General features: G+C 37.2%; 1 protein-coding gene and 1 pseudogene across 1 annotated transcript; both read right to left on the bottom strand.

Annotated features, from left to right (window-relative positions):
- Nucleotides 1–8,662, bottom strand: part of LOC136152747 (UDP-glucuronosyltransferase 2B31-like) — a 58,357-nt pseudogene extending 49,695 nt beyond the window's left edge.
- A 1,565-nt stretch (nt 8,663–10,227) lies between these two features.
- LOC136152651 (UDP-glucuronosyltransferase 2B4-like) lies at nt 10,228–26,409 on the bottom strand. Its single transcript, XM_065913958.1, has 6 exons — nt 25,677–26,409; nt 24,680–24,828; nt 19,623–19,754; nt 17,934–18,021; nt 16,625–16,844; nt 10,228–11,834 (listed from the first exon to the last, which is right to left on the bottom strand). Exons 1-6 carry the CDS (start codon nt 26,395–26,397, stop codon nt 11,555–11,557), a joined length of 1,590 nt encoding a protein of 529 aa, XP_065770030.1. The 5' UTR covers nt 26,398–26,409; the 3' UTR covers nt 10,228–11,554.
- Nucleotides 26,410–26,625: the final 216 nt, after the last annotated feature.

Here is a 26,625-nt window from a genome sequence, read left to right as displayed (position 1 = left end):
GGATGTGAGAGTTGGATTATAAAGAAAGCTGAGCACTGAAGCATTGATATTTTTGAACTATGGTGTTGGAGAAGAGTCTTGAGAGTCCCTTGGACTGCAAGGAGATCAAACCAGTCTATCCTGAAGGAAATCAGTCCTGAATATTCTTTGGAAGTGCTGATGTTGAAGCTGAAACTCCAATACTTTGGCCACCTGGTGCAAAGAACTGATTCATTGGAAAAGATCCTGATTTGGGAAAGATTGAAGGCAGGAGGAGAAGGGGACAACAGAGAATGAGATGGTTGGATGGCATCACTGAATCAATGGGCATGGGTTTGAGTAAACTCCAGGGGTTGGTGATGGACAGGAGGCTGGCATGTTGCAGACCATGGGGTCGCAAAGAGTCAGATGTGACTGAGCCACTGAACTGAACTAGGTAAGTATGAGCTTCTCTGGCATTCAGTGTTGAAGAATCCACCTGGGGATGTGAGTTTGATCCCTAGGTCAGGGGGATCCCCTGGAGAAGGAAATGGTATTCCATTCTAGTATTCTTTCCTGGAAAATCCCATAGAGAGAGAATTCTGGTGGGCTACAGTCCACGGTGTGGCAAAAGCCATAAAAGACTTAGTGACTAAAAAACAAGCAACAGGTAAATCATATTTTTAGTTGGTAGCATAAAGTCTTATTTTTCCTAGTATCTAGGAGGGTGAGCTTGTATAAATATAAATTCACAGAAATTTGTTTTAAATAAGTGAAAGAGTGAAATAAAAATATAAAAATATTTTCTTGGGCTCCAAAATCAAGACTCTCAAGAGTCTTCTCCAACACCACAGTTCAAAAGCATCAATTCTTCAGAACTCAGCTTTCTTTATAGTCCAAATCTCACATCCATACATAACTACTGGAAAAACCATACCCTTGACTATATAGATCTTTGTTGACAAAATAACGTCTCTGCTTTTTTTCCCCCCATTTATTTTTTTATTAGTTGGAGGCTAATTACTTTACAATATGGTAATGGCTTTTGTCCTACATTGACATGAATCAGCCATGGATTTACATATATTCCCCATCCCGATCCCCCCTCCCACCTCACTCTCTATCCGATCCCTCTGGGTCTTCCCGGTGATATACACCATGGAATATTACTCAGTCATTAAAAAGAATTCATTTGTCTCTGCTTTTTAATATGCTGTCTAAGTTGGTCATAACTTTTCTTCCAAGGAGTAAGCATCTTTTAGTTTCATGGGGGCAGTCACCATCTGTAGTGATTTTGGAGCCCCGCCAAAATAAAGTCTGCCACTGTTTTCACTGTTTCCCCATCTATTTGCCATAAAGTGATGGGACCTGCTGCCATGACCTTAGTTTTCTGAATGTTCAGTTTTAAGTCAACTTTTCCACTCTCCTCTTTCACTTTCATCAAGAGGCTCTTTATTTCTTCACTTTCTACCATAAGTGTGGTGTCATCTGCGTATCTGAGGTTACTGATATTTCTCCTGGCAATCTTGATTACAGCTTGTGCTTCATCCAGCTCAGTCTTTCTCATGTTGTACTCTGCTGCTGCTGCTGCTGCTGCTAAGTCACTTCAGTTGTGTCTGACTCTGTGGCTCCATAGACAGCAGCCCACCAGGCTCCTCTGTCCCTGGGATTCTCCAGGCAAGAACACTGGAGTGGGTTGCCATTTCCTTCTCCAATGCATGCATGCATGCTAAGTCACGTCAGTCATGTCCAGCTCTGTGCAACCCTATGGACAGCAGTCCACCAGGTTCCTCTGTCCACAGGATTCTCTAGGCAAGAATCTGCATGTAAGTTAAATAAACAGGGTCAAATACGACCTTGATGTACTCCTTTTCCTATTTGGATCCAGTCTGTTGTTCCATGTTCAGTTCTAACTGTTGCTTCCTGACCTGCATACAGATTTCTCAAGAGGCAGGTCAGGTGGTCTGGTATTCCTATCTCTTGAAGAATTTTCCATAGTTTATTGTGATCCACACAGTCAAAGGCTTTGGCATAGTCAATAAGGCAGAAATGGATGTTTTCCTGGAACTCTCTTGCTTTTTTGATGATCCTATCCGTTTTCTAAAATCAGCTTGAACATCCGGAAGTTCGCAGTTCTTGTATTGCTGAAGCCTGGCAAATGAGCATTATTTTACTAGTGTGTGAGATGAAGGCAATTGTGTGGTAGTTTGATCATTCTTTGACATTGCATTTCTTTGGAATTGGAATGCAAACTGACCTTTTCCAGTCCTGTGGCCACTGCTGCGTTTTCCAAATTTGCTGGCATATTGAGTGCAACACTTTCATGGCATCATCTTTTAGGATTTGAAATAGCTCAACTGGAATTCCATCACCTCCAGTAGCTTTGTTCTTAGTGATGAGGCCCACTTAACTTCATATTCCAGCATGTCTGGCTCTAGGTGAGTGATTACACCATCATGATTATCTGGGTTGTGAGGATCTTTTTCTGTACAGTTCTTCTGTGTGTTCTTGCCACCTCTTCTTAATATCTTCTGCTTCTGTTAGGTCCAAACTATTTCTGTCCTTCACTTAGCCCATCTTTGTATAAAATGTTCCCTTGGTATCTCTAATTTTCTTGAAGAGATCTCTAGTGTTTCCCATTCTATTGTTTTTCTCTATTTCTTTGCACTGATCACTGAGGAAGGCTTTCTTATCTCTCCTTTCTATTCTTTGGAACTCTACATTCAAATGGGTATATCTTTCCTTTTCTCCTTTGCTTTTCACTTGTCTTCTTTTCACAGGTATTTGTAAGTCCTCCTCAGACAGCCATTTTGCTTTTTGCATTCCTCTTTTTTGGGGATGGTCTTGTTCCCTGTCTCCTGTACAATGTCACAAATCTCCTTCCATAGTTCAGCAGGCACTCTATCTATGTGATCTTGTCCCTTAAATCTATTTCTCATTTCCACTGGATAATAGTAAGGGATTAAATTTAGGTCATACCTGAATGGTTTAGTGGTTTTCACTAGTTTCTTCAATGTAAGTCTGAATTTGGCAATAAGGTGTTCATGATCTGAGCCACATTCAGCTCCTGGTCTTGTTTTTGCTGACTGTATAGAGCTTCTCCATCTTTGGCTGCAAAGAATATAATCAATCTGATTTTGGTGTTGGCCATCTGGTGAAGTCCATGTATAGAGTCTTCTCTTGTGTTATTGGAAGAGTGTCTTCTATGACCAGTGCATTCTCTTGGCAAAACTCCATTAGCCTTTGCCCTGCTTCATTCTGTACTCCAAGGCAAAATTTGCCTGTTATTCCAAGTTGTTTCTTGACGTCCTACTTTTGTATTCTAGTCCCCTATAATGAAAAGGATATATATATATATATATAGGTCATAATTGTGGACATATTGCTCATCTTCTCTCACTTTCTTTGGGGCCAGAAGTGGAACTTTGAGGCACCATTCTCAGTGGGTGCCTTCCCAGGTACAGCACGCTACTGCAGTACTAAGCCACTGCGGAACAGTGTCACCTTGGCCTTGTACCACTGTTCCACACTCTTGCCTGGAGAATTCCATGGACAGAGGAGCTTGCTAGGCTATCGTCCATGGGGTTGCAAAGAGTTGGACATGATTGAGTGATTAACACTTTCACTTCACTTTTCGCCACTGCTGCATTCCTCCCACCTCTCAAATATATTATGAAATAACTATATGTCATATGCTTGGAAATGCAACTGTATACATATTTTACATGCTTGCTTTTTATGTTTGTTAAGAGAAGAAAGGAAAAGATACATGCACTTCTACTGTCTTATAAATTACTTATCTTTATCACTGCTTTTTGGTCTATCATGGGGATTAGAATTGTAGTCTGGATTTACTTTCTTCAGCCATAGGACTTCTCTCAGTTTTTCCTGTAGAGCACATTTCCCAGCAATAAATTTTCTTTGGGAGTTAGAGGGCACAAGACTATAATTTTCTCTCATATTTAAAAAATAGTTTTGCTTGATAATGAATTTTAGGCCAAAAGTTTTGACTTTCAGCACCTTAAAAGGTCATCCCACTGCCATGGAGCATTCCTTATTTCTTATGAGAAATGAGCAATGTCTTGGCATTCATTTGTAAGAAGGAATTATTTCTCTTTTAGTTCTTCAAGACTTTCTGCTTTAGCTTTCAACATTTCACTACTGTCTGTGTATGGCTCTCCAATATTTATCCTACTTGGAATTAGTTGGACAATTGGGATGTGTAGTTGGGATTTTGCATCATAATTGGAATGTTTTCAGGCATTTTTTTTTTTTTTTTAATATTTTGCTCTGCACCTTTTCTCTTCTGGCTCTCTCCTTTTGTGTATGTTAGTGTGTTTTATTATGTATCACCATTCTCTAAACTTTTGTTCATTATACATTTTTTTCTTCTGTTCATTTGATTATGTTAACTTATTGATGTATAATATCTTTAAGTTTCCTGGCTTTTTCATCAGCTTCTTCAAATCTACTATGGACTGCCTCTAGTGAATTTTTCATTTCAGATATAGTAATTCTCAACTCCAAAATTTCCATTTGTTACTTTTGTAAAGTTCTATCTTTTATTTATAGGCTGTAGTAGATGGATTATTATTATAATATGTTGTCATTATATTTTTCTTCTTTAAGCATAGTTGCCTGAAGATAGGTTTCATGCTTACAATAATTTATCCATTTCTTCTAAGTTCTCCAGTTTGTAGGAATATCACAATAGAAGCCTATGATCTATTATATTCTTTATTTTAGTTTCTTATTTTATTTATTTGTGCTCTTTGTGTTTTTGCTAGACCTCAGGAAGGCTCTTCTTAGCTGTTTCTTTCTCTAGTTTTCTCTGATAAACTTACTTACCAGTGGTTTAACCTGTATCTGCCATGAAGCAATCAGCTTTCTCTTAACTGCTTACCAACATATCTTTCATAGTTTGTGAGTAATCTTAGGCTTGACTTTCCCACAGTTTGATTCAAATAAAGTGAGTGCTTTGAGAATGGCTTTTATGTCCTAGGGTTTCCTTGATACGTCAATTAGTAAAGAATCCACCTGCAATGCTGGAGACCCCAGTTCGATTCCTGGGTCAGGAAGATCCCCTGGAGAAGGGAACACCTACCCACTCCAGTATTCTTGTGCTTACCTTGTGGCTCAGCTGGTAAAGAATCCGTCTGCAATGTGGGAGACCTAAGTTCTATCCCTGGGTTGGGAAGATCCTCTGGAGAAGGGAAAGGGTACCCACTCCAGTATTGTGGCCTGGAAAATTCCATGGACTATCCAGTCCATGGGGTCACAAAGTGTCAGGCAAGATTGAGCAACTTTCACTTTATGTCCTAAGTCTCCCTATCATGAAACTGTGCACCTTGGCTTCCAGAGCTGGGGATAGGGACTATGGCACACTTCTCTCTCTGTGACATCCCTCTTTTAAGTGTAAACAGTAGGGTTTATTTTTAGCTTGCCTTTTCCATCACATAGCCTCCATTCTATGAATGAACTGAGCAAACAACTGCCCTATGACCGGGGCTGTATGGAAGAAGGGAGAACTGTGTTGGTCATACCTGTCTGGAGCTTAGCTACTGTAGCACACAGCTAGGGTGTGTGTGTGTGACAGAGAAATTCAAGTGGCTTGATCCTTTAAGAAGATATCATAACACTCAAATGGGAGGTGCAGGTAGTGAGAGCCAGGTGTTCTTTCTGAACCTACTTAGAGTGGAATCTATTTTTCTGCTAATGGATAGTATGAGAGGGAGAAGTTTGGGTTTAAACATCACAGGCTTTCAGCAATTTTACTGTTAATGTATTTTTGGGGAACAAATGTGTCTTTATTTGCTGTATGTCATTTTAGGGCATTTTCTAGACACTAAATAGTTGTTTTAAAGTATCATTTTCAGTGCTTATTCTTACAAAATCTTGTCCATAGAATATGTCACGTTGCCATTTAAGATGTGGGAGGTTTGGGGTTTCCCTGGTGGCCCAGTGGTAAAGAATCTACCTGGCAATGTAGGAGACACGAGGTTTGACCCTTGGTCCAGGAGGATCCCACGTGTCATGGGATGAATTAAGCCGGTGCACCACAACTATTGAGCCTGTGCTTTAGGGCCTGGGAACCACAAATGCTGAGCCCATACATAGCAACTACTGCAGCCCTCATGCCCTAGACCTGTGCTCCTCAACAAGAAAAGCCACATCAATGGGAAACTTGTGCATTGCAACTAGAGAGCAGCCCCTATTCCCTGCAACTAGAGGAAAGGACATGCAGCAACAAAGCCTCAGGATAGCCAAAAAAGAGTCAGAGGTTCCAGGAGTAAAATTTTCTATCTACCTGTCTGTTTCTACCTATCTATCTACCTTGAAGTGTAGTTGATTTACAATTTTATTTTAGTTTCAGGAATATAGCTTAATGATTCAATGTTTTTGTAGATAATATTCCATTCCATCCACGTTGTTGCAAATTGCAATATTTTATACTTTCTAAGGGTGAGTAATATTCCTTGTATATATATCTTACATCTTCTTAAGATAGTTATCTGTTGATGGGCACTATTCTCTTTCCTGGATGACTTATTTTTTCTTTTGTGTCATTTAGTTAGCTATTCATTGCTTATAAACTGCTTTTTATCTCAAGTTGAATTCTTATTTTCATTGATTTATCTTTATAATTTCTAACTACATGTTATAGTGATCAGTGTTTTCCTCTATAAATTTTTATTAATTTAATTAATACTTTAATTACCTCCTTTTAAAGCTCAGTACCTGGTAGACTGGTGATGCCTGTTTCATCACTTCATCATTTCATCAAGGGATTTCTCTTGCTTTTTTAATGGGAGTGTTTCCTCTTCCTTTTCATTTCACTTAACTTTGTCTCTCTGAATTTAGGAGAAACAGTTCTGTATTGTGGTCTTGAATGGGTGTTTCTATGTGTGAGTATCCCTGTGTTGACTGCATGTTTTCAACGTCTTTGGTATGCAGACTGATTTAGAAATGGATGCCCATCATGTCTTCCATCAGGGTGTGTGTGCTGGCTGTTATCACCTTGATGGGGTGCATAGTTGCTGCTTAAGTGTCTAAAACCCAGAAGGATGTAAGGTGGGATTCCTTTTCTGCTCCAAGCTGTTGCCACCCTATCACAGGCAGGGTCTATTCACTGCTTGCTGGAGTAGAAGCCCTGAGAGTTAGGCTTGATCAGGCTATTTTCACAGTAATTATTTTCCTTTCACCATGGATGGGGAGTACTGAAGTCAGTGAGGTGTGTGTGCTCACAGAGGTCCTATACGCCACCTGTGTAGGCATGCTCATGTGCAGCCTAAGCTTTTATCCTCCCCCTTGTGTGGTTGTCCCAGATATAATGTAAGTTTGTCATGTGGAGTAGGTGGGGCCAGAGTACTTGGCCAGCTGGGAGAGGGCCTATGGTACACTCATCATGTTGACTTTTGAGACAATGCCTAAGTGTCAACATTGGTGGTGGCCACCTCTTCCAAACCACACTCAAGGTCTCAAGCGTTCTCATCATAGCTATGGAGAAACCACAGCCTTGACTATACAGATCTTTGTTGGCAAAGTGATGGTTCTGCTTTTGAATACACTGTAGGTTTCTCATAGCTTTCTTTCCAATGAGCAAGCATCTTTTAATTTCATGGCTGTAGTCACCGTCCAAGAGAAAATAAATTCTGTCACTGCTTCCACTTTTTCCCTTCTATTTGCCATGAACTGATGGGACTGGATGCCAAGGTCTTAGGAATTTTTAACTTGAGCTTCAAGCTACCTTTTTCACTTTCCTCTTTCACTCTCATCAAAAGGTTCTTTAATTCCTCTTCACTTCCTGCCATTAGAGCAGTATCATCTGCATCATTGAGGTTATTGATATTTCTCCCAGCAATCTTGATTCCAGCTTGGGATTTATCCAGCCTGGTATTTCACATGTTGTACTCTGCTTATAAGTTGAATAAGCAGGTTGACACCATACAGCTTTGTTATACTTCTTTACCAAATTTGAATCAATCAGTTGTTCCATGTCTGGTTCTAACTGTTGCTTCTTGACTTGCATGCAGGATTCTCAGGAGGCAGGTAAGGTGGTCTGTTACTCCCATCTTTTTAATAATTTTCCACAGTGTGTTGTGATTCACACAATCAAAGGTTTTTGCATAGTCAATGAAGCAAAAGCTTTTTTTCTAGAATTCCCTTGCTTTGTCTATTATCCAATAAATATTGGCAATTTGACCTCTGGTTTCTCTGCCTCTTCAAAACCCAGGTGTACATTTGGAAGTTCCTGGTTCATGTACTGCTGAAGCTTAGCTTGAAGAATTTTTGAGCATAACCTTACTAGCATGTGGAATGAGTGCAACTGTGCAGCAGTTTGAACATTCTTTGGCATTGTCTTTCTCTGGGATTGGAATGAAAACTGACATCTTTCAGTACTGTGGTCACTGCTGAGTTTTCCAAATTTGCTGATGTATTGAGTGCAACATTTTAACATCATCATCTTTTTGGATTTTAAATAGCTCAGCTGGAATTCCATCACCTCCACTAGCTTTGTTCACAGTAATGCTTTTTAAGGCCCACTTGACTTCACACTCTAGAATGTTCAGCTCTAGATGAGAGACCACACCTTCGTGGTTACCCAGATATCTGTGACCTTTTCTGTATAGTCTTCTGTGTAATCTTGCCACTTCTTAATCTCTTCTGCTTCTGTTAGGTCCTTACCATTTCTGTCTTTTATCATGCCCATCCTGGCATGAAATGTTCCCTTGATATCTTCCTGAAGAGCTCTCTAGTCTTTCCCATTCTATTGTTTTCATCTACTTCTTTGCATTGTTCATTTAAGAAGTCCTTCTTTTCTCTCCTTGCTATCCTCTGGCACTCTGCATTCAGTTGGGTTTATCTTTCCCTTTCTCCCTTGCCTTTTGCTTCTCTTGTTTCCTCAACTATTTGTAAAGCCTCTTCAGACAACACCTTGCCTTTTTGAATTTCTTCTTCTTTTTGCTGACTGTATAGAGCTTATTCATCTTTGGCTGCAAAGAACATAATCAACTTGATTTCAGTATTGACCATCCGGCAATGTCCTTGTGTAGAGTTGTCTCTTGGGTTGTTGGAAAGGGGTGTTTACTGCTTCATTTTGTACTCCAAGTTCAAACTTGTATGTTAGTCTAGATTACTCTTTTGAGTTTCTACTTTTGTATTCTAATCCCCTATGATAAAAAGGACATCTCTTTTTGGTGTTTGTTACAAAATTGGTTGTAGGTCTTCATAGAATCAGCCAACTTCAGCTTCTTCGGCATCAGTGTTTGGGGCATAGACTTGGATTATATGAAGTTGAGAAGTTTGCCTTGGAAACAAATTGAGATTATTCTTCATTTTTGAGGTTGCATCCAAGTACTGCACTTTGAACTCTTCTTGAATATGAGGGCCACTTTGTTCCTTCTAGGGAGGAGTTTCTGCCCACAAAAGTAGATATAATGGTCATCTGAATTAAATTCACCAAACCTGTTAATTTTAGCTCACTAGTTCCTAAGATGTTGATGTTCAATCTTTCCATCTTTAGCTTGACGATATTCCATTTGTCTTGATTCATGGACCTAACTTTCTGGGTTCCTTTGAAATACTGTTCTTTAGAGCATCAGACTTTACTTTCACCACCAGAAACATCCACAATCGAGTGTTGCTTCTGCTTTGGCCCAGCCATCCATTCTTTCTGCAGCTGTTAGTAATAGCTCTCTTCTCTTCCCCAGCAGCATATTGGACACCTTCTGACCTGTGGGGCTCATCTCCTAGTGTCACATCTTTTTGCCTTTTCATACTGTTTATGGAATTCTCTTGGGAAGAATACTGGAGTGGATTGCCATTTCCTCCTCTAGCAGACGCAGACCTTATTTTGTCAGAACTCTTCACCGTGAGCCATACATCTTGGGTGGTCCTACATGACATGGCTAATAGCTTCATTTAGTTATGCAAGCCCCTTTGTGGCAAAAAGACTGTGATCCAGGAAAGGAATATTAATTCTATTTTTCTTAAACAATGTGTCAGCTATCTAAAGAGGTTCTGTCAAAAATTCTACAGTAAATTTTCCTATAATTTCCAAAGTCTCAATATTTCAGTTTATTTTTTTTTTAATTTTTTTTTTTTAATTTTTATTTTTCAGTGGGTTTTGTCATACATTGATATGAATCAGCCATAGAGTTACACAAATTCCCCATCCCGGTCTCCCATCCCACCTCCCTCTCCACCCGATTCCTCTGGATCTTCCCAGTCAGTTTATTTTTAATATCAATTATGCTTTAGTCTAAAGAATATCATATAATGTGAATGATGGTCTTCTTGATTAATAAGACAAAAATGTGTTTCCTCACCTGCACCACTTTAATCATAAACTGTTTTCCTGGTGCACATTTTTCATAAGTGCTCTCAGACTGCTTTCATTTGATTCACTGATTTTTCCTAAAATTTGTAATTTTTGTATTGTGCTCATTGTTTCTGATTATGTCAGTCATAGTGGGCCTAGGTTTAAAGAAAATGTTTTTCTCTTTTTCTAAATTATTTCCTGTCATGATAAAGGATTGAATGCTTATGTATAAGTGTTGTGGGAGTGACAAGGCAATAGTGCCTTGATAAAAGAGACAAAAGAATGATAAATACTGATCTAAAGTGTAGTTCAAAATATATTATAATGTAGTAGTATTTAACTCACTCTGTGTTCAACAAATGCAAGGAATATCACATTATATCTGCAAGTAGCTAAGTGGTGTTGTGTCCAGTTTCATAAGAATATATATAGATTTAGATATGTATATAGATACAATCTGTAGATACATTCAGGTTCATTAGGAGAAAGTGAAAATTCAATAAGTCCCTTTATATAGTCCCTATATATAGTACAGGTTATATATTTTCTTAGTATACACTTGAGAACTTTCATTCATTATCTAAGGAGTGAAAATAATAGGTGACTAAAAAGTTAATGACAAAAGAGAACTAAGTCATGAAATTAAAGATTTTTGCAAATATCTCAGTTTTATAACAGGAAGTAGGTAGTAGTTGCTGTATTTCTAATTCCACAAACACTCTTCTGGGAAATGAGTTAAATTGGATGAAGTCAAATGTCTTGCCATAACTTTAAGAAGTGATACTGAGGCTGGATGTGCAGTAGAAATGAACTGTTAATGGCCTCTCAAATAAAATTAAAAGATATATCTTTTTACAGAATTCCAACTATTGAGCAATTTCTATAGCAAGGAGAAACTAAAAATTCTACATCAAAATGAAATTAAGAATTCTGAATATCTACAAAATAATGTGGATGCTATGAGTAGATTTTCTATTGTCCTTGCTTTTACTCTCGATATGTTAAACATAATTACATTTGTTAACTTCTTTTTAGTACAATTTTAGAATTAAAGTAATACATTTCAATATATAAGCTTATAGTTTTATTTTCATTTAATTTTTTGCCAGTGTTTTTCCTTGGCAAGCCACATATCTAACTCAGGTAGAAAACCCCTTGAAAGTGAAGTTTGTATTTTGTCACAAGAGGATGCGAAATTTGTCATAATTTCTCCTACTAGAATAAGCTGGAGGAGTGCTATCTGCGGGGCAAACCTGCTTGAGGTCTCAGAAACAGCTAGTCTCTTTTCCCTTTCTTTCCTTTTCCAGCAAACTTCCGGTAACACAACAGGCAACACTTTGTGATGACAAATGCAGCAGTTGCCGCACAGGCCAGCAGGAACCCGATCACGTCCAGAGAGTGGTACTGGAACCAGGTGAGGTCGTGGATAGCTGGCCTCAGGTGCTTGGCTCCTTTGTGGCGCATGACGAACTCAATCCAGAAGACTGCTCGGTCCAGGGGCTTTACAGGCTGATCATGCTGAATGGCTGATAACCTCATCACATTCTCTTTGTAGCTGAAGGAAAATCAAACAGACATCGATATATAGAATGAGCTATAATTGAAAATTTGTGAAATTTTCTTGCAGATGGAAACAAAGACTGCATCACAGACTTAAAGAAAAATAGATAATTTTCCTGTGAAGTGATTCTTGAGATCTTAGCTTAAGAGCTAGGACTTCTTAAATGTATAGCATTTCAAGCTGCAAAGGAAAGAAAGAAAATGGGTGGGGTTTGTGTAGTCTAAAGAACGGAATGAATTAAGTCATCAAAGGAAAGAAAACAACAACAACAAAAATCAAGATTTGTTGTTCAAAGTTTGAATTATCTAGTAAAGACCTGATAGAAATGTGTTAAAATGCTGTCATAACCCAGAGATAGCAGGAAAGTCTATGATGAGGTTCCAAGACATGTCTAGGCAGGGCTGATCTTATTTTTAGTGAAGTAGTGTTCCAAAGTGTTGAAGTGGATTGTCTGTGCTTCATTCCTGATTCTGAGATTTATCTTGTTAGCTGCTTTTTAAATTCTTTTTGTCCCACAGTTTTATTTGCTTTAAGTTTATTAAATTTTAAAAGCTTTGTTATTTTTAAAACTTTTATTTTTATATTGGAGGGACCATTCATGATATAATCTATTCCTCAGTTTTTCATTTTTCTATGGAATGGATAGGAATAGTACCCTATCTAATTATTTTGAGATAATTTTTTTGAGATATTTTGAGAATATTGTATTGATTCTTGGAGGCATTCCTAGCATGTAGTATACTTGCAGTAAATACTTGCTAGCATTGTTTTTGTGGTTCTTGTTCTAAAAGACTCTGGAGAAGGCTCAACATTTTACTTCCAGGCACTGCAATTACATTCATTTCTACTGCTGAAATGATAATAGACAAGAAAGAAGGGAGAATAAAGAGATATAGCTCATGAACTCTAAATCACAAAGGGTTACAGATGACATTGTAAGCAATAACAATGGAGGCAACGTCTCTCCCTTTTCTGTCAAAACACAGGAGGAGTGCTGTGTTTTTGAGAGGATTGCAGTAATCTGGAAACAGTTTTGTAATATGATAGGAATAGGCTCCAATAAGGAAGTTACTTAATATGTGTTAAGTAACAGTATGTTTGACTTTTCATTCTGTTCATGGAGTTCTCTAGGCAAGAATACTGGAGTGGTTTGCCATTCTCCTCTCCGGCATACCACTTTTTGTTATAACTCTCTGCCACAACCTGTCTGTCTTGGGTGGCCTTACACAGCATGGCTCAGAGCTTCATTGAGTTCACTAGCCCCTTCACCACAACAGAATGTGATCATTTTTGTTAGCTTTCTGTGATTGTGGTTCTGTTTCTGGAAGCTGTGGGACTGTAGATGTCCTTTTCATGATAGGGAATTGAAATGCTAAGTAGGAAGTCAAGAGATACCTGGAGTATTGGGCAAGTTTGGTCTTGGAGTGCAAAATGAAGCAGGGCAAAGGTTAACAGAGTTTTGTCAAGAGAACACACTGGTTATAGCAAACACGTTTACCCAACAACACAAGAGACAACTCTACATACGGAAATCACCAAATGGTCAGAATCAAAATCAGACTGATTATATTCTTTGCACCGAAAATGGAGAAGTTCTGTACTCTCAGGGGAAAGAAAAAAAAAAAAAAAGAGAGAAGAAATACAAGAAGGCAATGTGGTTGTCTGAGAAGTCTTTATAAATAGTTGAGAAAAGAAGAAAAGCAAAAGGAAGGAAGAAAGGGAAAGATATACTCAACTGAATGCAGTGTTCCAGAGAATGCAAAGTTCCAGGCCATTTAAGTGAACAAAGCAAAGAATCAGAGGAAAACAATAGAATGGGAAAGACTAGAAATCCCTTTAAAAAAAATTGGAGATATCAAGGCAACATTTCATGCTAGGATGGGTACAATAAAGGATAGAAATGGTAAGGACCTAACAGAAGCAGGAGAGATTAAGAAGAGGTAGCAAGAATACACAGAAGAACTATACAAAAAATATTAATATGACCTGGATAACCACAATGGTGTAGTCACTTACCTACAGCTTAAAAATCAACATTCAGAAAACTAAGATCGTGGCATCCTGTCCCATCACTTCAGGGTAATTAGAAAGGGAAAAAGTTGAAACGGAGACAGATATTATTTTCTTAGGCTCCAAAATCACTGGGGATGGTGATTGCAGCCATGAAATTAAGAGATACTTGCTCCTTGGAAGGAAAGCTATAGCAAACATAGACAGCGTATTAAAAAGCAGAGACATCACTTTGCTGACAAAGGCCCATATAGCCAAAGTATGGTTTTTCCAGTAGTCATGTAGAGATGTGAGGGTTGAACCATGAAGAAGGCAGAATGCTGAAAAATTGATACTTTTGAATTGGAGAAGACTCTTGAGAGTCACTTGAGGAGACTCAAGTGAGGAGACTCACTTGAGGAGACCAAACTTGCAAGGAGATAAAACCAGTCGATCCTATAGGAAATCAACTCTGAATATTCATTGGAAGGACTGATGCTGAAGTTCTGATACTTTGGCCACGTGATGCAAAGAGCCAAATCATTGGAAAAGACCTTGATGCTGGGAAAGATTGAGGGCAGAAAGAGGAGCGGGCAGCAGAGGATGAGATGGTTAGACAGCATCACCAACTCAATGGACATGAGTTTGACCAAACTCCAGGAGATAGTGAAGGACAGGGAACCCTGGTGTGCTCCAGTCCATCAGGTCACAAAGAGTTGGCTACAACTTAGTGGCTGAATAATTACCACAACATCGGTAACAACAGTATGTTACTAAACACAATATGTAACAGATCATGAATATTCAGTATATAGCAGGTAATAAATCACCTTCATTTTTTGACACCAGTTTTACATTATTAAGTAAAAATCAATAAAGATACTAGGTAGATGTACATTTATATAAAACCGGCAAATGAGATGTCTATTTCTTTTAAAAAAGGGAAAAAGAATGTAATATTTTTGCTGTTCATTTAAATAAGCCATGAAATTAAAAGACACTTACTCCTCGGAAGGAAAGTTATGACCAAACTAAATAGCATATTAGAAAGCAGAGACGTTACTTTGTCAACAAGGTCTGTTTAGTCAAGGCTATAGTTTTTCCGGTAGTCATGTATGGGTGTGAGAGCTGGACTGTAAAGAAAGCTGAGTGCTGAAGATGCTGAAGAATTGATACTTTTGAACTGTGGTGTTGGAGTAGACTCTTGACAGTCCCTTGGACAGCAAGGAGATCCAACCAGTTCATTCTAAAGGAGATCAGTCCTGGGTGTTCATTGGAAGGACTGATGTTGAAGCTGAAACTCCAATACTTTGGCCATCTGATGCAAAGAGCTGACTCATTTGAAAAGACCCTGATGCTGGGAAAGAATGAGGGCAGAAGGAGAAGGGGATGACAGAGGATGAGATGGTTGGATGGCATCACCGACTCAATGGACATGAGTTTGGGTAGGCTCCGGGAGTTGGTGATGGACAGGGAGGCCTGGCGTGCTGCAGTTCATGGGGTCGCAAAGAATTGGACATGACTGAGCAATTGAACTGAACTGGACGTGGTATCTTTGCTGTTCATTTAGGACAATAGCTGTGCTAAGATTAAATTTACATAACACTGCTTATGAAACACAGATATACACTGTGCTACTATTACTGACAAATTCTCAAAATGTCTTCTTTATAAAGACATTATGAATAAAGGGGAAGCATATATATCATATTTGTGATATTAATTTAATTGTGTTACTGAAATTCATGTATATTCTGAAGTGATTTGGAAATCAAATATTTTTGGTTTCATAAATTTGACTTTTAAACAGTAATATCTCAAAATACCTCTTCAAATAAGACAAAAACAAGGACAATGAAAGGAACTCAGAATATACCTACCTTTGTAAATAGTATCTATATAGCTGTAATTGCATAAATTAGAATGTTTTAGTTGTTTACCATTTATCAGTGATAGAATCAAAATATTATTACAGACTTGCAGACATAGAGAACAATTCATTGGTTACCATATTTGGGGGAGTAGAAATGTATGGGTGGGAGAGTAGGAGGCAGAAACTATTGAGAAGTATATAAGCTCAAGGATGCATTGTACAACACTGAAAATAGAACCAATATTTTCTACTAGTTTTAAATGGAAAATAATAGTTAAAAATTGTGTAAATTTTTAAAAGAGAACTATCCCAACTTATCACTTCCAAGTCTATTATGTTTAAATTTTATAATTCTTCCAAACAAGACAAAAATGGTAACAATCAAAAAGCCTAAGAATACATCTAAATTTATAAAAATATTTTCACAGTTGAAACTGGCTAATCAGAAAGTACTAGCTGTTTGCCATTTATCAGTGATCGGGTCTAAATATTAGCATAGAAAACTTGGAAAATATTGAAGGTAATGGGAATTTCAGATTGATTATGTCAAGGTTGTTTACTGCAAATAAATTGTTAGAAGAGATTAAAACATTTTTGGAATTCACTTTCTGAAAGAAAGTAAAGTGGACATCTATATTTCCCTACATTAACTTTGTTCTCAATGCTTCTTAATTCTTCTATTAACATTTCAGTGATTCTTCTCATTCTAATGATTAGATCTTTCAAAATCTCTCCACTCTCTTTAAACCACTGACAAACCTTTCCCATAAAACCATGAAAAAATATTAATGTGACACTCACAATAGGTTATTGATGACTGAATTGAGTGAATCTTACTCCTCATTGTGTTTATGTGAAGACTAATGAGTCTTCATATGAGAACTTCCCCAGAAAGAGTATCTAGTGAAAAAAATATACTCACGAAGGATTATTAATGACTTCCTTCAATGCATTGAGCAAATCTCCTGTCGACATTGTTTCCAAGTCCAATCTGACAGCTGCTCCCTTGGCCATCATGTGAACAATGTTATGAGGTTGATCAGCAAACAAAGGAAGGCCCACCATAGGGATCCCGTGGTAGATGGCCTCGTAAATGCCATTGCTTCCACCGTGAGTTACAAAGGCTTTGGTTTTTGGATGACCTAGGATTGAGTGGATTTCAATAAAATTATTAACTTTAAGTCTTAGATATAAATTGAGAAAAGTGTATTATAAGGTAACTGAAGGAAACAGTGTCTTCAATCACAGATTATTACACATATGCAAGTCCTTTTAAATTCCTTTCAGAACTCAGAGAAGTAGCTGCTGCATCTGCTGAAGGGGTAAATGAAGACTTCATGAAAGAAGTGCTGAGTCACTTAGACTTTACAAATGAATCCAGGATTGGCAGATGAACAACTTGAAAGAGCATTCTGGGTGAAAAAACCACGTGTGCAGAAAAAGAGGATGGCATGTCAGAAATTATTCTCTTAAAGATATAGTGGAGTCATTTAGTCTGATTAGGAATGGTGTCAGGGAAAGACAGGGGTAATGGTAGAGGCACTGCAACCAGAGAAAGGAAAAGTAACCTTTTATCTTGGAGTGTTTCATCACTTCATAAAAATGACTGTGACTTTTTTTCTTACAGAAATTGAAGAGTCACTGGTAATAAAAGGAGAGTTCTTATTTTCAGTAGCATTCAGCATACCCCTACAGAGGGGAAAAGATAGATGTGATGAAAGAATTCAGAGACAGAACAACAATCCAAGAAGTTATTGAAAAGTTCACAGGGAGAAATAATTACAGCTAAAGATTCTGGTCATAAGGGATACGACCGTGTATAGCAAAATGCCAACTGTTATGGGTGTGTATACTCAGTCGCTCAGTCTTCTCCAACTCTTTGTGACCCCATGAACAGAAGCTCGCCAGACTTCTCTGTTCATGGGATTTTACAGAGAAAAATATTGAGTGGGTGGCCATTTCCTTCTCCAGAGGATCTTGGGGACCCATGGATAGAACCCACTTCTCCTGCATCTCTTGCACTGGCAGGCAGATTCCTTACCACTGAGCAGACTGGGAAGCCCTGTTAACTGTCCCCATTTTCCCCCTAGCATAGTAAATAGAAATAAAGCAGTAAAGTTTTCTTTTCGAGTGTTTCAATAATTCTCTACATATTTGTTTCCCATTGAAGTACTATTACTCAGCTCAGTTGTTATTCATGTTTTCAATATTTTTTTCCTGCCAAGTCTTACCAAGAAGGTCGTTTTGGGGGATCCACTTAAACAGCTGAGTATTGGGCCCTAGGGTGTCTGGTTTCTTGCCATCGTATCTCCATAGAACCTGTTAAGGTAAAGGTAATATCTTATTCTATGAGTTGAATTTCAAAGTTACAGCATTAGAATTCTAAAGCAATCAGAACACATAATTACATGTCTTCAATGTGACATGTAAGGAAATGAGGACATATTAAGTAATGATAACTATTAATACACTGACATAGATAGGAATATGTACATTTGATATACACATAATGGCAAAGACAAATGAGATTTTCAATGACCAATTCAGATACTTAAAAAGTTGATAGGTGGTCTTGCTTTTAGTATAAAAAGATAGTTGTTTGTTTCAGTCACTAAGTCATGTCCAACTCTTTGTGACCCCTATGGACTGCAGCCTGCTAGGCTCCTCTCTCCATGGGATAGATAGTGGCTGATTTCAAATAACCTACACACTTATTTGCTTTCTTTATATACTAGCTCTCATTTTCACATATTCACTCATTTATTTCTTTTTGGCTGTTATGGAAGAGATTTTATCAACTTTATATATAACAAGTTATTTTATTAGAATTTCACATATTTTGATTACAAAGAGGAAAATGTGTGCATCAGCCACTTAAGAGAAATAAATATTTTTGCTTATTTATAAATTATTAATAAGCTAATTACTGTTGCCTAGAAAGTGTACTTCATTTAGATTACAATTTTTGAGCACTTCTTCCAAAAACAATGACAACTGTAAATTTTTGACACAAATCCAAGGTATTACCACTATTACTAGGTTTAGAATGCTTTACCTTTGGAAAAGAAGAGTCAGTTGGTAATTTGTTGATAAAACTGTGACATTAAATCTTATTCAACTGATCCTGGAAACTTCAACATTGAAGCACAAAGCCTTGACTTCATTGATTAATGTGGTCTCTAGGTTCAGTCTCTAGGTCTCCTGGGCTTTCCTTGTGGCTCAGTTGGTAAAGAATCTGCCTACAATGCAGAAGACCCGGGTTTGATTCGTGGGTTGGGAAGATCCCTTGGAGAAGGAAACAAAAACCTACTCCAGTATTCTTGCCTGGAGCATCTCATGGACAGTAGCCTACCAGGCTCCTCTGTCCATGGGGTTCCAAGAGTTGGACACAACTTAGCGACTAAACCACCACCACCAGGTCCAGTGCCAAAATAAGGAACAATTTTGGAATTCCAAGCAATTCTCATAAACTGGATTATAATTTGCTAGTGTTTAACTTCTACTTCCTGGGCTTAGATGGTAAAGCATCTGCCTGCAATGCAGGAGACCCGGGTTTGATCCCTGGGTTGGGAAGATCCCCTGGAGAAGGAAATGGCAACCCACTCCAGTACTCTTGACTGGAAAATTCCATGGACGAAGGAGCCTGGTAGGCTACAGTCCATGGGGTTGCAAAGAGTCGGACATGACTAAGCGACTTCACCTCACTAACTTCTACTTGCTCTGTGAATGAATGTAAAGTAATTCTTTAATTTTTCAGCAAAATTAACCATAGGCTATTATTATAGGCTATTATATTATACATATATGAGATAAATTGGAGCTACCATATTAGTTACCTTTCTGGCAGAAAAACCAGACCTTTTATACAGTTTTTTACAGACTCATTAAATAGTTATCCACTATTAAGTTACTGTGTGTACCTTTTGTGGTATCTGGGCAAGAGCTGATGCAATCACATTGGCTCTTTCTTCTGTCATGTTACTGACCATTGACCCCAGTGAAAACACCACAATACCATTTTCTCCAGAACTCTGCACATACTCTTCCATTTCCTGTGGAAAAAAAAAGAATGTGTTCCATCACAAAAGAGCAGCAGCATAGGAGACATTATTTAAGGGATTGATGAAAGTAACTAAAGAGAGAAAATAAGATATAGTCTGAAGATATTAGAGTAGTGGCTTCTTAAAAAATATTTTAGAAGGACATATATAACATAAAATTTACTTAATCATTCCTAAATGTATAGTATAGTAGTGCAAATTATATTCACACCATGTAGCCAATCTCCAGAAGTTTTTCATCTGGCAAAACCAGAAATCTATGCTCATTAAAAAACTTTGTTCCCTCTTTCTCTAGCCTCTGGCAAGTTTCATACTACCCTGTGTTTCTGCAAATGTAACTAGTCTGGATACTTCTTATAAGTTAAATCCTACAGTATTTGTCTTTTTCTGATTGGTTTATTTCACTCATAGTAAGGTTCATTTATGTTGTGACGTGTGAGAATTTCCTTTTAAAGATAAGCAATATTTCATCATTGTGCATATGACATTTTATTTATTGTTTTGTCTCTTGATGGACACTTGGGTTGCCCAACTTCTTGGGTCCTGTGAATATAGCTTTTACTTAGATGTTGTGCAAACATTTCACCCAGAGGAATTGCTGAGCTGCGTAGACAAGTTTTATACTAGAAATTTTACATTATTCTTACCGCATGCTATATAGCTAGTTTATAGACTGATTCCCTTTCCCTGTACCCCACTACGTTCTTGAACATGCTAACTTCGCATCCTGGACTTTGGTCACATATGCTAATAAATATTTAACACTAAAAAATATTTTAAAATATCTTGAGTAAACTATATTTTCAGTCATGACTGTTTTTTTTGTTTTTTGTTTTAACAGACTTCATCCCTTGGAGGTACTTGGAGGGAAATGGGTCACATGAGGTCATTTCTTTTATTATGTATAATTGTGCAAAGGTGTTTGTGTATAAGCAGGAAATGAGATAGAGCCAGTATACAGTAGTGACAAGGAGGTACTGTTAAATAGTATTTTACTCAGACTCTGCATCAGTTATGTTGTTAATTACTAACATAGATTTTTAGAAGCTACACTGCAGGATTTAATTCATCTGTAATTCCTTATTATTATAGGTTTACTAAATCATTTATATTCCAGGAAGATTTTTTGAGAATTATTTTAGGTTAGTCATTAGTACTTCATTTCCCTATTCAGTTCAGTTCAGTCGCTCAGTCATGTCCACTCTTTGCGACCCCATGAATCGCAGCACGCCAGGCCTCCCTGTCCATCACAAACTCCCGGAGTTTACTCAAACTCATGCCCATTGAGTCGGTGATGCCATCCAGCCATCTCATCCTCTGTCGCCCTCTTCTCCTCCTGCTCCCAGTCCCTCCCAGCATCAGGGTCTTTTCCAATGAATTGGCTCTTTGCATTAGGTGGCCAAAGTATTGGAGTTTCAGCTTCAGCATCAGTCCTTCCAATGAACACCCAGGACTGATCTCCTTTAGGATGGTCTGGTTGGATCTCCTTGTGGTCCAAGGGACTCTCAAGAGTCGTCTCCAACACCACAGTTCATAAGCATCAATTCTTCAGCGCTCAGCTTTCTTCACAGTCCAACTCTCACATCCATACATGACCACTGGAAAAACCATAGCCTTGACTAGACAGACCTTTGTTGGCAAAGTAATATCTCTGCTTTTTAATATACTGTCTAGGTTGGTCATAACTTTCCTTCCAAGGAGTTAGCATCTTTTAATTTCATGGCTGCGATCACCATCTGCAGTTATTTTGGAGCCCAGAAAAATTAAGTCAGCCACTGTTTCCACTGTTTCCCCATCTATTTGCCATGAAGTGATGGGACCAGATGCCATGATCTTAGTTTTCTGAATGTTGAGCTTTAGGCCAACTTTTTACTTTCCTCTTTCACTATTTAGTCAACCAATATTCAACAAGGGAAACAAGAATACCCAATGGATAAATAATAGTCACTTCTTTTTTTTCTGAGAAAATTGAATGAAGAGCAAAAAAATGAAATGAGGCTCTTATCTTACATCACTCACAAAAATAACTCAGAATGAATCAAAGATTTAAGCATAAGACCAGATACTATGACACTCCTACCTACAAGAAAACAGGAATGAAACTCCCTACATTTGCTTTTGAAAATGATTTTTGATATGATATCACAACCACAATAAAAGAAAAAAAATCAACAAATTGGATTATGTCAAACTTAAAAGTTTCTTCATAACAAATGAAACAAACAACAAGATGAAAATGCAATCTGCAGAATGGAATAAAAATGGTTTTGTAACCACATATTGGGCAAGGAGGGTAATATCCAGAATATATACAGAACTCATACTACAAAATTCAATTAAAGAATGGGCAGATTAACAAATTGACATTTTCCAAAGAAAATGTCTAAATGGCCACCAGGTATATGAAAAGATGCTCAATACACTAATCATCAGGGAAATGTATTTCAAAATCACAGTGAGATATTACCTCACACTTGTTAGAAAGTCTGTAACTAAGAAGAGATGTGTTGTGAGAAGGTAGAGAAAAGTATCCCACTGTCAGTGGGAATGTAAACTGTTTAGCTCTTAGAGAACACAAAATGAAAGTTCCTAAAATAATTAAAAATAGATCTTCTGTATGACCCAGCTATCCCATTTCTGGGTATGCAGTCAAAAAAAAAAAAAAAAAAAAACAAAAACAGGATAGCAAAGAGATATATATGCTCCCATGTTTATTGTAGCATTATTCACAATAGGTAGGAAACAACTTATGGGTTGTTGAAAAAGGTTTCACAGAGACACACTCAGAATGGAATGTTATTCACCCACGAGAAAGAAAGAAATCCTGCCAATTTCGATAACATAGATGGACCTTAAAGACATAATGCTAAAATTTGTGTTTTACTTCTAATCTTTATCTACTTCTATAATGAAATATGAATTATGACATATATCATGAAAATTGTAATTTTAGCTTACATTCTTTTTTAACCTTCAGGAAAATTGTGACATTTTAATACTTTTTATTTTGCTTATTTTATTTATTTATTTATTTTACTTATTTACTTATTTTACTTCTGAATATCTCATTATAGCTGATTTAGTGCAATTAACATTTTTATCAAAATATAGGTTTATACATACATTCATTTATATTGTTGAAGAAGGTTGTTCATTTTAGCTAGAGCCTTAAACCTTACAAAAATATTTTAGTCATCTTGCTCACCTGATTGCCAAACCTTAAATACTCTTAAAATTAAAAATTTTAACTTAAATATGTTAAATTAAATTGCCTTTAGTAAGCTTTATTAAATTTATTAAATTATTTGCATTAATTTAATATTTTAATTTAGTAAACTTTTGAAATTTATTTTTTAAAAACTGCATGGGACTTCCCTGATGGCTCAGTGTTAGAAGAATTTGCCTGCAATGCAGGAGATGCAAGTTTGACCCCTGGGTCTTGAAGGTCCCCTGTAGAAGGAAATGTCACCCCACTCCAGTATTCTTGCTTGGGAAATCCCATGGACAGAGGAGCTTGTGGGCTACAGTCCATGGGATCGCAAAAGAGTTGGACACAACTTAGCGACTAGACAGCAACAATGGGGTATCTACTTCAGCAGTTTTCTCAATAATATAATCTTGATTAGGAAAATCATCTCAATTTCAGTAAGATTCTTGGCAAACATTGGCCTAAAGATAGTATGTTATAGTAACAAAATAAGAATAATGAAGATAGTTAATATTTCTTCTGGATCATTAGATTCTACTGACATTTTGGATGTTTCAACTGTACTTACAATTTTTTCCTCAACGACAATGTGATGTTGCTACCATTATGAGATTTAGTCTTGTCCTATGGGTTTGGGTAGACTCCGGGAGCTGATGATGGAAAGGGATGCCTGGCTGGCTGTGATTCATGGGGTCGCAAAGAGTCGGACACGACGGAGCGACTGAACTGAACTATCTCTATGAAGATGTTGCCTGTATCTTGGGCAACCTGCTGAATATTCCCCTTTCCCACGCTCTACTCTTTACAATCCAACCCAATGACTACATCCTGTTTTTTTTTTTGTTTGTTTGTTTTCTTTTCTTTTTTTAAAGGATATGTGACCATATCTCTTTCTTATTCCTTTCAATGTTCTTGCCGGTACTCCTACTAGACGTTTCTAATGTCAATAATTATCTGTTTCCAATTCACCTCACCAGCATTATCAGCCTCTTTACTTAGCCTCTTCTTGTTTAGACTGAACTTGGACTTCTTGGGAACTGTCATTCTCTACCTGCTTTTCTTTTTTATCTTCTATCCCTGCCCTATCCCTTCTGTTTATTCACGACCATCTTTCAGATCTTCCTATATTTCATGCTGGGTGTTTCTTTAGCACAGTAGTCTTTTCTTATTATAAAACTTTTACACATTTTTATGACTTCCTTGTATTCTGTCTTTCTAGGTGGAGTGTCCGGTGGCAGAAACTGTCTACACTGTTTCTCTATATTAGCACTCCCCAAATAAGTTATATATATAATTATCCTATAATCGGATAATTATGCTATGATAATTATAACTAATATTAAGTTAATATTAAAATATGCATTATATATTTACTATATTTTTGTATAATAACTGATATATATAATATATATAATAATATATTATATATATAATAATATAAATGTCTGATACTTCATTATGTGTTGAATAGTGAAGTCATAATTTAAAATATTCTCAAAGTGCCTAGCATATTCTGTTTATTCTGTGATGTTAATAAAGTTCAGATACTTGTGTTGACATAGAAATATATCAATTTCTAATTGGAAGTTCACCATATCCAGCTTCCCACATCTGACTCACTGTAATCAAACATTTTAAATAATTAATGCAGCATGATTCCTATTGAAAACACAAAGTTAACAAAGAAGAACAAAGAGGAGCAGGTGACCTTAGGCAGGGGTTTGGCAGGTTTGCAGTGGAGGCCTCCAACAAATTCAACATTTGGTAGCCGTGGGCGAGGAAATGAAAAATCCCAGTAGTTTCGAATAAGCCACATTTCAGCTTTCCCCATTGTCTCAACTAATGTAGTGGGCCTTCCTGAAAGTGAAAATAAAAACAAAAACAACAACAAATGTTGGATCAAATGAGAATATTGCCGTGTGTATATATATTGTGTTTAGTGTCTCAGTCGTGTCTGACTCTTTATGACCCCATGGACTGCAGCCCTTCAGGCTCCTCCGTACATGGGGATTCTCCAGGCAAGAATACTGGAGTGGGTTGCCATGTGCTCCTTCAGGGGATCTTCCCAACTCAGGGATGGACCCAGGTCTCCTGCATTGCAGGATTCTTTACCATCTGAGCCACCAGGGAAGCCCATGTTAGGTAAGTTAGGTTAAGTTTTATAAAGGAATTTGGGTTGACGCGACCGAATATGTTTCAATTGTAACTGTTTGACAAATGTACAATATTAGATAGGATGATATGATATAATATAATACTATTTGAAAACTGAACTACACAAGTAGAAACAATTTCTAAATGCTACCTAGATACTTGAGCTACAAATATGTGTTTAATTATCAGTGTACATGACTTCATTTACCAAGACATTTTATGAGATTTTTAGTGATTTAGTTTTTTAAGTTAAAAAAAAAAGGACTTTTGTAAGTTGATAGATAGTCACTTGCAAAAGTACTACATGCTTCAAATTGTGGTATATGACTTCCTGGTATCCAGTACTAGTAAAGGGCTACAAGTTTGTACCTCATCCTATAATTAAGTGCTTTCATTTCATGATATTTATAAGATTGATGGATATTTTACATTTTTATTTGAATGTTTCACTTACTTGAGACAAATTTCAGTGAATTTATATTTATACAAACTCACTTTCCAAGGCTCTATAAAGATAGGACTTAATGCTACCAGATAAACACATGACTTACCTAGTACTTCACTGTAAAACTGGTTCCACTTCTTCTCATTGAATGCCTGGAACCAGAAGTCAAAATAGAGTACATATATCATATTTTTGACCCTCTCCATGAATGTCATGTGATCACTTAATTCTGAAAACATAACAGGTACATAGGATGGTGGGAATGGAAGCCTTCCACTCTTCTTTTCAACTGAAGATCCAGGTGAGGAGTAGAGACTGTACATGAATGGTATTTTAAGTATCTCAGCCAGCAGTTCACCACAGGGTCCAACAGCATCTGCAAAAACGATATCAAACCTTTCTTCATGCAGTTTTGTCATAAGTTTCTTATTTGAAACAACTTCTCTACAGATCTTCATTAAAATATCAGAATATTCCCAGAATAAACTTTTCACTGTTGAAAGATGATTCCAAAAGGAATCTCTCACTGCACGCATCCATTTCTCAACAAAAAGTTTGAGAAAATCCTCATTTTCTTCTTTAATTAAAGATACAGGGAAAATCTCCAATTTGAGAGAAGATGGTTTTTTGGAATCAATGAAAGTGGTAGCTGAAGGTATCAAAACAGTCACCTCATGACCCCTTGTGACAAGTTCATCCAGAATTGTCTTCATATTCATCCAGTGACTATATTCCATTGGCCACACTAGCACCTTTCCACAACTTCCAGAGCTAAAGTAGCAAGTCAGTTGTAGCAGCAGCAGAAGTGAGAGCCACTTCATAGACATCTTGTTTATATGCGGTACTTTAAGCAGTTACTGCAGATTTTTTCTATTGCTCAGGCTTATATACAGAAGACATCAATCAGAAGTTAAATTATAACTCTTATGCCTAAAGTAGTTAGATTATTCATACAGTCAGCAGATGTGGAAATCAGGTGAAAGGGCAAAGTGTAGAACACTTCAAGATTATGCAGTGTGTTTAATATTGTTTTATCACCACTGTCACCAATCTAA

Source organism: Muntiacus reevesi, chromosome 22, assembly GCF_963930625.1.
Source record: "Muntiacus reevesi chromosome 22, mMunRee1.1, whole genome shotgun sequence".
In the NCBI taxonomy this organism is placed as follows: Eukaryota; Metazoa; Chordata; class Mammalia; order Artiodactyla; family Cervidae; genus Muntiacus; species Muntiacus reevesi.
Note: the sequence above shows the minus strand (reverse complement) of the source record. Positions and strands in the feature narration are given on the sequence as shown.